Below are 13,142 nucleotides of genomic sequence, written 5' to 3'. Positions count from 1 at the left end.
ATTGAGTACCGCTGCTTACTCATTCTGTGACTCCTAATTATCACCCACTCGCATGACAATCTATTTAACGAAATTAGCACTTAAAATAATTCAGACAAGATACAATTTAGCATTGACATTTAGCAATGCCTATATCTTATTAACACTAAAGTATTGTGATACGATGTTTTTGCAATTTAGTGTTTATTTTCTAAGTTCTAGATTTGGTTTTTGGTTGGTAAGATATTTCTTTAAAGATCAGAAAGTATCGCTAATTACTATTTAATTTTCAAATGATCAATATTTGATGGAGTGAGTACAAGTGCGACGGTTATAAGGGACATTGTTTATTTTTTTGGTTTTTTGAAAACCTCTTAAATCCCCATTATAGCTCAATGTCTAGATTTTTTAAACGTTGCTCTACTCTAGGTTTTACAAAAAAAAAGAGTGAGTACGGGGTGGTTTCGAATCAGTAAGTCTGACCAGTAAGTCAGTGGCGGGAATTGGATGATTTTAGCTTATCAAAAAATAAGAAGCTAGGATTTTCTAAAAGAAGTGAAGTGTGGGAGAACCAAGCTTCAGCACAAATGGGCCGGCTCGACTGGAGTTACCGTGGCCTCACAGAAAACGGTCATGAAATATCGCATGCATTGTGTTTCGTTTTGTTACCCTCTTCCCAATCTTTCCAATTTCCGATTTCCCAACAACCCCTAAATTACTAACACCCAAAATGCCAGCAACGCACTTGTCTCTGGTGTTTTAGGTATCCATAGACGGCGGTGATTGTTTACCATCAGGTGATCCATCAGCTCGTTTACCGGCTTACACCATAAAATTAATTCTCTTGTGTCGAGGGCCCGTTTAGTTACAAACAGACAAATTGGCATACACTTCAGTAGAAAACCTGACATCCAGTTATGTGTTAATGTAAGTTATATTTTTGCGGAACATTTTCAACGCTCATATTGTTCCGCTACAGAATAGCCCAACACGGTAACAATACAAGAAGCGGCTAAATTCAGAGAGCGACGTACACACAACAATACATACAAACATACATACATATGATACATATAGACAGATGTACAAACAAATGTATTTAACATTAGTTACCTGTTTAACATAATTATTATATGTGTTTGTTGTATTTTGTCACAGCATTATGTGGTGTTATGAATACCGAGATTAATTTTTGATAACATAACATAACATGACAAATTTTACAGGTAGCTAATGCGTAATTTTCTCGGTTTTCCTGTAGACAAATTTTAAACGTGGGGGATTTTTTGACAAATATGTGAATTTTTGTACACATTTCGCTAGGAATTTAATTCATGAAACCAGCCGGTAATCAAGCAGACGTATTACCTGATGGTAAGCAATCGCCGCCGCCCATGGACACTTGAAACACCAGAGGCGTTACAAGTGCGTTGCCGGCTTTTTGTGAGTTAGGAATTTAAGGGTTGTTCGGGAATCGGGGATGGGGAAGATTGGGAAAGGGGGCAATTGGACCTCCGGTAACCTCACTCACACAACAAAACACAACGCAAGTGTTGTTTCACAATTCTTAGGTTGCTTTTGAACCAGAGATATGCTATGTAGCTATATTGCAAAGATGTAAAAGTTAAGCTGTAAAACTATGTGACCGTTTCCACTGATAATAAGCTATGTAGCTGTGCGAGTAAGATTTGCTATGAAGATGCGACGCCGCAAACTAGCTGCTGTAGTTATTCTGCTCTGTACATAGCTACATCACTCGCGACCATTTCTATAGCATACATCCATAGAAAGTCTTGATTGAATTAAAAATATGTATATGTTAAAAGTGGGATATCTGAAACGATAAATAAAATAAACAATATGTATTGGCAATATCTTTATTAGGTACTGCCTTGTTTTGACATTCATTTTACATACATGGTGTTCAGTTTCAAATTCACTCACAAACATGCAATAACTCATTTTAAATGAAATAAATTATTTATTGTTTTAGTTTGAACATAATATGAAAATGTTTATATTAAATAATATGATGACTTATATCGTATAAATTGAACAATTAAGTAAAGTTTGTGTAATTAGTTTTCTGTATAATGCAAATTATATATAGGTATGTATATTATTGTTTCTACCGTTGTAGAAATTGTAATAGGTTCTCAGTTAAGAAAAAGGCATTTTTGTGTTATTAAATTTCTTAATTATTGTTTGAACTTTGGCTTTAATTATATTATATTCATTTGTATCTAAGCAATACATTACAAGTCATAACCAAACATCATTTTTTGAGTAGAAGATGAAATAAAATAGGCACATAAATCTTTGAAAATACCTATTTAATATACATACAAGACATATTTAACAATGACCTGACAATTAAATTTAAATATTCAAATAATTCGCTTAATTATGTCATAGTTAAACTATTATACAGTACAATAGTTATACATATTTGATAACGTATATAAATAATTAAAATCTGAATGAAGACAACGTTAAATAGATCTAAGTACATTCTAATAACATTAATTTATGTTATATTTTTAAGTAATGAACGTTTTGAACACAAACTTTTTATACATAGGTACTAGTTTTAATTTCTCTAAGTACTTAGAAGGAAGAATGATAAAAGTTTCTATATTATAATCAGTGGTCGTAATCAGGTACAGTCGTTCATGTACTTACACTGATTTCATACAGTGAAAGAATAAATCCACGAATCGGTCAACCATCTTTCTAGTTCGTCTTCTCATGAACATCCACCTGCATATACTCCAGTTCATCCGTGATTATGGTGCTTGCAACAGTGCCCAAATATTGGAAACCCATAAAAACAAATGAATGTGGTAAATATCCCGGTTTAAGTCTTTGACTGCCAATAGAAAACTGTTGAAGGCAAATCCTCCGCTAACGTCGGTCACAGGTGACCATCACAGCGTTCAATGTGTTTAGTTCTAATTATATTACTAGTGACCATGTCAGTTTAAAAACTTATATAAAGTGGAAATGTCTCAAATTCCGAGATTAAAAAGGTTAAAGAACAGAAAAGTCCCGTGATTTTTTAAATAAAAAGTTATTTACTTTTACACAATTTAAACTACTGCACGCACGACGTTGCCAAACTTACATCAATGACATCGGATGTCCAAAGTTGTAAAATACCAATACACGTGATGTTGTCGCATTAGTTGTTATGTATATCTCTGCCGTTCTTATTATTATTTAGTTGTAATATTGTTAGCCACACGGGATTGTCCATTAGAAATCCCGGGAAAGTCCACATTAATATCAACATTTCGATGCAAGTACATAAATAACTGTACCTAATTCCGACTTCTAATTATAATATATAATTATGTATAATGTAAAACAATTTTATATATTAGTTAGATAATAGATTTTTCCTAATAATTTAGTTAAATATTAATACCACATTTTAATAGCGTAGCCAATAGAAATGTTTATATACCTATTATATTGACTTATTTAATATTATACATTTTATACTATACCTCTTTATCGTAGCCATATTTTATATATTTAAGTATAGTAAGTCATGTATAATGTTTGTTAAAACAATAGAGGTATTTTTTTATAATGATTTTGGCATAAAAAATTGACATGAAATTATTTATTTTGGCATGATTTTCTTTTTGCACGTGAAATCGAAATGTTTACTCATAAATGCAATAGCAGTAATAATTTGTAATTTTATTATACACTTATTGTTTTAGATGAGATGACCAAAATTACTTTCAGTCAAATTCAGGAGACACTTGTCTGAAAAATCTTGTTTTTTTTTTATTTGTTTTAAATGTTGGTCACTATAAATTTAGATATTATTAATATTACTTATATAGCAGTTTATGGACATTTGGTATACTTATATATAATTATATTTATATATTCGTTATACTATCTACTTTTTATGCCTAAGGAACTATGTTACTTCAGGTAATAAGGTGACCACAGGTTTCTATACATAAACTATGTTTTTATTCTTATTATATATAGAATATATTATTATTTTATATCAATGTTAAATATTAGGCATAATTATTATATTATACTATTAATACGTTTGTATATGGAAGGAGGCGTCGAATAATATGATTAAAAACGTTGCATAATATTGTGGTTATAGGATGTATTTTTTTATAATAACTATCATGAGACATACTAAATTAACTAAATATCACGGACTGACGTCTGCGCACGCTGCTCATGATGAAGAGTCCCTCTGTAACTCGAAACTAATAGAGCTTTTCTCCGTTAATACTACGTGAGTAAACCGTGATTTTAAGTTAATTTAGTAAGTGAAATTTTAAACAATAATATTTCAACGTGTAGTATTGGCGTTAAATATTAATCCATTTTTGAAATATGTTTCTGTTTAGTTTTAAAATTGCTTCTCTCTTTGTCTTGAACACATTGCTTCCATTATAATCAGTAATTTTGGAAATATCATAATATTATGTATTGATATTTTTGTAAAGCAATTTAATTTGTTCACATGTTTAAAAGTGGCTTTAAGCAAGAAATTTATCTTTTTGGCAATGTTATACATATAGTAGGTATGCCTAAAAGATAAATTAATATAACATATGTAATATAGTATGTTCTTTCTGCATTGTCAATTAGACCCTTCATAAATATCTTAACATGCAGCATTTGGCGAAACTTTGGCAAGATTTGTAAATATGATTACTTTTTGAAAATCGTATAATAGGATAAAATTGTTTCAAACTTAATAAAATTGTGAGTATAGGAAATATGAAACACTCTATATCTTAGGAATGGCATGTCACAACCCTATTATAAACTCTGAAAACACAACCCTAGGGAACTAAAACCATGATTTTTTATGTATAAATATCATTTAGGTATAATATTTTCTAATATATAGTTAAAATTTTAATATTATACTAAGAAAAAAGTAAAATAAAAAACACAAATTAAAAAATAACCATTTATTTATTGGTGAAATAAAATTGCAAACAAAAAATATAAAATGAAATAATTTACAACAGAGGTTAAAGATTTGTTTACTTATATAAAAATAATAAAATCACAACTTTTATATCATGTACTTTACAATATCTACAGTATGTTTATATATCTATTAAGTATACAACGGTATAATATCTGCGTATAACATATAATTTGTGAATATTCACATTTTACTATAACAAATTGAGTTCATTTCACATTAATTCATTTTAAATGAAAATGAACTCACCTATTAAACCTTTTTTGTTCGTTGTTGATTTTTTCATGTTAAATGCAATTATTTGGTCTCGATATTTGGTGTAATTTAATATTCTTTTTTTATATTCAAATGACAATATTCACAAATTATTGATTTCATTTAAAATCACATAAAATCAACAATTTAAACTTACAATATAATATGTACCTACTACGTTATTTTTAATTCAAACTATTCTGCATATGAATTAAAATTAGAAAAATTAACAAACACTATTACCGTTAATCAAATTTGAATTTTATTACGCTTTGTATAAGATATATTATTGTAGCTGCACCGACTAGCCAAATCTCGCAAATATAATTTTACTTTTAATGCCAATCTTATGTCTACGGAATAAAACTCAAATTTGATTGAATAAACTGTAGACAGTACTTGTTAAAATTTCTAATTTTATTTCACTTTGAGACTAACATGAAGAGTATCGATGTCGATGAATTGATATGTTACCTTTACAATTACATAAAGGTTTATCGATTAATTCATTAGATTCATCGATATCGATATATTTTTGGAATCCTTACGTACTGTTTACGCGTCATAGTAATTTCGCGGGCTGATGATGCCTTTCCTGTAAAAGAAAATATAAAAATAAGATATACATAGTTCAATGGCCCAATTGTCCCCTTTCCCAATAATCCCAATCCCCGATTCCCTAACAACCCTTAAATTCCTAACCCTCAAAAGACCAGCAATGCACTTGTAACGCCTCTGGTGTTTCAGGTGTCTATGGGCGGTGGCGATAGCTTACCATCAGGTGATCCGTCTGCTCGTTTACCGTTAAAACTACCTTATATAAGCCATAAATGAACATAACGTTACATTTAAAAATAATCTACGTATTATACTAAAGTTAATATTCTTAAAAAAATATGCTAAAAATTCAAGCAATAATGAAATAAATATTAGTTCATTTTAAATGAATTAATTCATGAATGAAATGAAACGAAAGTGTTAGTAATATCGTACCATAGTGCACTACCGCTAGGGATGTGCCGGCTACACGTTTGTAGTGTACCTGCAATGTTAGTGGGTAAGAAGTAAAAGAAGGTTAGTCACAGCACTAGAAGAGATCGATTAGAAGGTTAGTTAAAGAAGAATTAGTTTAGAATTAACGTGTCATGAAATTTTTGTAACAATGAAACAATGAATTTTAATTTTTAGTACAAATCTTTTACATTTTTGTTAGTCAACGGGTGGGTTTCATGTTGTTATCATCACAGAGGTTTGATTAAAGTATGTAGATTTGATTTGAGTAGTATTTTTTGAAAAATAGAAATGTTTTTCTGTTTTTCTCTCTCTGTGTCTACATACATTTTTTTACATTTGATGGACCGATGTTTGGTCGTAGGTTTGGAACTTTAATGATGCAATAAAAATTAATATTCTAAAAACAATACCTATTTTCCATGACACGTTAATTCATAAGAGAGTATAAATACAAGACAAGCGATTTTAGCTTCTATTGCATTACAATAAGTACCTGTCTCGTGGTGTGATGACGTCCTCATCCGAGTCGTATTCGTAGAGGTCGTCTCGGACGTAACTATTGTTGGAGAAACCTCCCATGTCCACTGGAATTGGGGAAATATACAATGTTAATAGAACAGTTGATATTAGCCCCGAGGGATCAACCGGTGGGCTGGTTGGTTAAGTGCTTGCGAGTGCGATTGCTGGACAAGGCGTCTTGGGTTCGATTTCCGGGTCGGCCAAAGCTGGGCTTTTTTCGGCTTTTCGAAAAAAATCTCAGTAGTAACCCTGAGTCTGGAATTGTGCTAGTATATAGCAATAAGCTCACCCCCTATTACATGGGACTCATAACACAAATGGTGAAAGTGGGTGTACATTGCGTGTCGTAATGCGCACCTTTGCCTACCCCTTTGGGGATAAAAGGCGTGAAGTTGTTACGAATAGGCCAGCACGATTAGAGTGATACTACTACGTCACAGAATTCCTTTATAGCTCCGCTGATTCATTAGCGGCGATGATTGCTTACTCTTAAGTGGTCAGTCTACTCATTGACCCCTTTACCATGTAAATAGAACATTCTATAGTTGTGCGTACCTCGTGTAGAGTCGTCGTACTTGTCGTCGGCCCACTTGTAGTCGGTCTCGGAGTAGAGCGGCGGGAGCGTCTGGTGGGGGGTGGGGTACAGGTCCAGGTGCCGCTTCTCGTTCTGTACGCTGTCCGTGTCGCCGTATACCTTCATCCTGGAATGGATAGAGGAGATGGTTAGAACTAAAGTAAATACTTCTGGAGTTTTGAAAGTAAAAGCCCAATTACCCAATCCCCGCTTCCACAACAACCTTTAAATTCCTAACCCCCAAAAGACCAGTAACGCACTTATAACGCCTCTGGTGTTTCGAGTGTCCATGGGCGGCGGCGATAGCTTACCATCAGGTGATCTGTCTGCTCGTTTACCGGTTTATATCATAAAAATAAAAATATCTAAGATCCCAATTATTATTATGTTTTTATTTAAACATCGACAAAGGACATTTTGATCAGTTTACTTTTATTTCCTTAACATTAATGCTATTTGGTTCCTAGTATAGAACTGAGATCAGTCTTTGTTACTTCTATGCCACTCTGAATAAACTGCACTAAAGACAAAATTTTGACAAATGCATTTCTGACTTGTAACTAATCATCGTATAATTTCTTTTGTTTCATTACTATTTCTTGTTATTTGAATAATTATGGCCATTTTATAATTAATCACCTTCTCAAACATCTCGAGAACACCGTAAAATCGAACACTAATCAAATCCTGTTAAACTTCTTTAAAGTAAACAGATTTTTAGACAAGATTCAAAAATACGATCGAGTCGTAAGGACAATATAATTATTTTTTGGTTCTATAGCGGAGGCGGACCAATCAATTGTTTAAGTTACTGTAAATGGCTGCTATTTCTAGTCTGATAGAGAAATAGCAGCAGTGAGCTTCACTTATTGACAGACTGACGGCCTATATAGGTACTAAGTTTGTTTCGGCATTTCTTCTCAGAGTAGTCCGTTAGGAAATACCGACCTCATCTAGATTTTTTTTTTGTAATTATTTTGACGTGTAAAACTTCTCTTTTGTAGCCTATTTACAAAAATAAATTCATTGTTTCATTATTTATTTTGAACTTGTTAATTCCTGTGCAGTAAATCATTACTAGGAGACTGACTGACATAAAGATGCTTTCATTTTTTTTTAATATTTTGTGGCTTGCTGATTTAATTGAAATTAATTACTTCACTTTTATTTTGAGATATAAAAAATTTGGTCTTCTCGTAGGTACCTGGTGTAGTCCTCGAAGCAGCTGAACCTCCACAGCGCGAAGGCGAGCATGGCCATGGAGATGATGACTCCAGCGGCGATCACCAGCCATACCATCAGCACCGTCTGGTCATCAGGGATGGCGTACTCCTGGAATGTTAATCACCATGGTATTGCTTATCGAATACAGGGAATATTGGTGGTGATTTCAATCCTACACATAGTCCCTCTATAATTGCTCCTAGGTGCCATATTTTTGGCGACTTATTGGAGTATTTTTTCATAAAAATATTTCTAAGTCAATTATAATATATTTCAAAAGTTACAAAATAGAAAACTAGGATAGACCAAAGAATGTCCATATTTTTATAATAACTATCGTGAGACAGACTAAATTACCCTCAAGTTACGGTTTACGCATGTAAATTTATGGAGAAAAGCTTACTAGTTTTGAGTTACAGAGTCATTGTGAGCAGCGTGCGTAGACGCGACTACAACTGTGACTCGAAACTAGTAGAGCTTTTGTTCATTAATGTATGTGAATAAACTTAATAAAGAATTCCAATATTTAAGAAGATTCTAAAACAACTTTGCTGGAAATCCCAGAGACAATTCTTAGTAGTAAGACATGTAAACAACTTTATAAACACAACTCACCGTGATGCCGAAAGAGCGCAGCCTCTCAGCGAAATTATCCTTGATGATGTATGTAGTCCACATGTCATCCAGCTCTTTAGTGGACAGCCTCGGCTCCGACCCCTCGACCTCGTCATCATACTGCAGGGGTACTCCGAAGGTCACCTCCACACAGCTCTCATAGTCTGGCCATTGGATGTTGCAGATTGCAGCCCTGGTGATCTGCGTCACTTCGTATCTGGAATCGAAAGAATCGGTTGGTTAATTTTAGGAATCGGTGAAAAAATCGGTTACGGAATAAAAATCGGTGAAAAAATCGGTTAGGTTGAATTTTCGGAATCGATGTCGAATAAAAAGGGACTGATCGATTTGTTGAGTTTTAGGAATCAGTTTTAATCGTGTTCAATCGGTTAGGCGACTTTTAAGAATCGGTGCAACAGATTGATATTGATTGAACTGGTTAATTTGATAAGACATCTTTACAAAGAACTATGTACTGTGGTTATAGTTATTTACTCATATACAACATTCTTCAATTAATGTAATTGGTATCTTGTTGTTTAAAATAGAATAAATGGTGCACTAGTTTCTGTAATTTAATTAAAAGGATCTTAGGGCATTGGTAAATCTAAATTCAATTGTGTTCTCATGATTCGATGGAATCTGGAAGTCATTAGAGATAGATAAATCTGACTAAATCTGGTCATGTAATATACTACAGAATTTATTATACATATAATATAATAAATGGCTGAAGTGATTTTTTAAGGAATAGTGGCCAAACGAGCAGACGGTTTACTTGATGGTAAGCGATCAGCGCTGCCCATGGGCACCCGCAACACCAAAGGAGTCACAGGTGCGTGATTTTTCAAAAAAGTATGTATTTATATCCTCAGAACGTGTATCGTCAAAGATTTTCTAAACATTTCGTATCTAGTTTTATACCGGAGAAAACTAAATAAACATAAACATCTCGTTAAATAACCTTGTAACGTTATAATCGGAAACTAATAACTAATATTATAACTACAAAAATAACGTAACATAAACAGTAACAGTTATAAATTATAACAGCAACGTAACATGTAATGAACGTGACGTAGAACATAAATAAATATCCGATAAACTGTGTTCAGTGTTCAGTGTTCAGCATTGGAGATCTTATAATAGATCAGTGTCAGTGTTTATTATCTACTGACTGACTGACTGAAGGTCACGCCATCATTCATAGTTTCCACTAGAATCTTGAGATAATTCTTGTTTTTTTATGGTATAAGTCGGTAAACGAGCAGACGGATCACCTGATGACACCAGAGGCATTACAAGGGCGTTGTCAGCCTTTTGGGGGTTAGGAATTTAAGGGCAGTAGTTAATTAAAGAGCATGCAATGTTCTAAAAGTTGCAATCGTTCATATACCACGGTCACCCTTTCCTATGTGTGACATATTTTTTTTATACCACGACGATGGTGGTATAAAAAAAATTATGTCACAAATAAAGTTTTAATGGGTAGATTTTGAAAATCTGACTTGAGATAAAACAAACATAAACAAGCAGCTGGATTATCTGATGGTAAGCAATCAATGCCGCTCATTGACGCCTGCAACACTAGAGGAGTTTCAAGTTTTTGGGGGTTAGGGATTTGAGAATTGAGAAAATTAAGGATTGGAAATAGAAGGGAGGAGGGAATTTCGTCAGTCATTCTGTTTGTTTAACGTCAAACATAAAATGATGGCTGTCAACATCTCTGCAAGCGATAAACAATCTTGTTCTATGACGCACAAGGTATAATTAGCAATAATTTAGATTGGAAGTCACATTGCCTGCTACAAATATTATTGTTCAATATTTTTAATTAGGTAGTAATGAATCAATGATTATAAATTAAGAATTGATCTGATTATGAAGATTTAATGCTTATGTCTACCGTTATATTTAACCAGTATTCTTAGAGAGGTAGAAAAGCTTCTACCCGAAATGTACCATGCTACGTTTTTGTGGATGCATTTGGCTTCCACCAATCATATTCATTGGTACACATAGCTCAGCAGTGGTGAAAACGGACTCAGTTAAGCTTTGTTATTTATATGGAAAGATATGTGCTATTACTACCGATACATCGTATACTCAAGCTGTGCATCTTCCTCGCATAGCTACATAGCTTAGTATAAGTGGAAACGGTTACATGGTTAATGTTAATGCACTAAGTGTGGGAGAGCCATGCTTCGGCACGAATGGGCCGGCTCGACCGGGGTGATACCACGGCCTCACAGAAAACCGACGTGAAACAACGCTTGCGTTGTGTTTCGTTGTGTGAGTGAGGTTACCGGAGGCCCAATTCCCCCTTCCCAATCTTCCCCATCCCAGATTCCCGAACAACAACCCTTAAATTCCTAACTCCCAAAAAGCCGGCAACGCACTTGTAACGCATCTGGTGTTTCAAGTGTCCATGGGCGGCGGCGATTGCTTACCATCAGGTAATACGTCTGCTCGATTGCCGGCTTGTTCCATAAAAAAAAAAAAAAAAAAAAAAAACTGTGTTTATTTAAGCAGTTTCAGTTAAAACAAATGGGTTTTTCTGGTTCATTTTATAATAGAACTAACTGCCGCACTTAGAGACATTTAATGATTACTTAAACTATTCCTTAGTAACGACTTTATCGAGGAAGGAAGGAAATATTTCTCATTACGCTACGACTAATAGCTAGTAGGTACTTCCAACAGTCATAAACATTAATATAATAAATACATACATACATATATACATAACCTCACGCCTGTCTCCCATGGAGGTAGGCAGAGACAAAGGAACGGTAATTGCCACGGTTCTTACACATTTCTTTCGCTTTATCAACAGTCAACAGTCTTTTCATGCATTTCGGTCGGTTAAGGGTACTTTTAACTTTGCCCTTCTCTAATATATCGCCAATATGGTCGATATAATATGTCCCTCTACCGACGGTCCCACTCATATTCGCCTTGTATATTTCTTTCGTAAATCTGCTTTCATTCATCCTTTCTACATGTCCAAACTATCGTAACATTCCCCCTTTATGAACGTAATACATATAAATAAAACACAATCATTATCATAACTTCACTCAAACTTGTCTTTCTCTCAACTATTTCTATTGTTTATCGCGACGGTTATCAATAAGCTGTTATCATTCGGCAGCGAGTTATCAATTCAATGACATGCATACACAATTACTTTACAGCACTATTTTCCACAGTTCTTACTATCACCTCTAGATCTTTCTAACGGAAGATTATGGAAAATGCCTTGCCGAGATCTTGACAGGTGAAATGTATTACAAGAGGCGGTAGGTATCTGCTAATATTGGAATATCTTATGTTTTGATGTAAAAAGAAAAATCTAGATACCTAAATATAACTTCGGCGATCGAGTTATCGTAAGTAGCATGTTTGAGTTTCAATTTTATGTAAGGTAAAGTGTAATTGCATTTTTAATGGTATTAGTCGGTAAACGAGCAGCTAGATCACCTGATGGTAAACAATTGCCGCCACCCATAGACACATAGACACATAAAACACCAGAGGCGTTACAAGTGCTTTGCCAGCCTTTGGGAAGTTAATAATTTGAAGATTGTTGGGGATTTGGGGATTGAGAAGGGGGCTAATAGGGTCTTACTGGAGACCTCACTCACACAACAAAACACAAACATCGGTTTTCTGTGAGGACGTGGTGTCACTCCGGTTAGGCCGGCCCATTCGTACCGAAACATGGCTCTCCCACACTTAAATTATCATTATTTTATTTCGAAAAGTCTCAAGTTTCGCTATTGGCCTGTATTCCCAAATTAAGTAAACCACATCGTTATAAGGTTTTACTTAGCATCTGCATTCACGAATTATGTCATACAAGTAATAATTATATATTATTTTTATACTGCAATCGTACTAATAAATAACAACGCCATAAGTAATATAAGGAAATCGTTCCTTTTCCTGATGGTAAGCGAACGTTTAACACCA

At 33.8% G+C, this 13,142-nt stretch overlaps 1 protein-coding gene across 2 annotated transcripts in view; it reads right to left on the bottom strand.

The window, feature by feature from the left end:
- Positions 1 to 4,931: 4,931 nt before the first annotated feature.
- LOC118279136 (uncharacterized) overlaps positions 4,932 to 13,142 on the bottom strand; it is a 39,990-nt gene continuing 31,779 nt past the window's right edge. Inside the window, exons 5-10 of one of the 2 annotated variants that reach the window (XM_035598671.2) lie at positions 9,168 to 9,384; positions 8,533 to 8,660; positions 7,310 to 7,455; positions 6,729 to 6,819; positions 6,215 to 6,263; positions 4,932 to 5,816 (exon numbers count right to left, since the gene is read on the bottom strand). In XM_035598671.2, coding sequence (XP_035454564.2) covers positions 6,245 to 6,263; positions 6,729 to 6,819; positions 7,310 to 7,455; positions 8,533 to 8,660; positions 9,168 to 9,384 — 601 coding nt within the window. In that variant the 3' untranslated portion in view covers positions 4,932 to 5,816; positions 6,215 to 6,244. The remainder of the gene's footprint in view (positions 5,817 to 6,214; positions 6,264 to 6,728; positions 6,820 to 7,309; positions 7,456 to 8,532; positions 8,661 to 9,167; positions 9,385 to 13,142) is intronic. The other variant, XM_035598670.2, reaches the window with a different exon arrangement.

This window comes from Spodoptera frugiperda, chromosome 14, assembly GCF_023101765.2.
Source record: "Spodoptera frugiperda isolate SF20-4 chromosome 14, AGI-APGP_CSIRO_Sfru_2.0, whole genome shotgun sequence".
Classification (NCBI taxonomy): domain Eukaryota; kingdom Metazoa; phylum Arthropoda; class Insecta; order Lepidoptera; family Noctuidae; genus Spodoptera; species Spodoptera frugiperda.
Note: the sequence above shows the minus strand (reverse complement) of the source record. Positions and strands in the feature narration are given on the sequence as shown.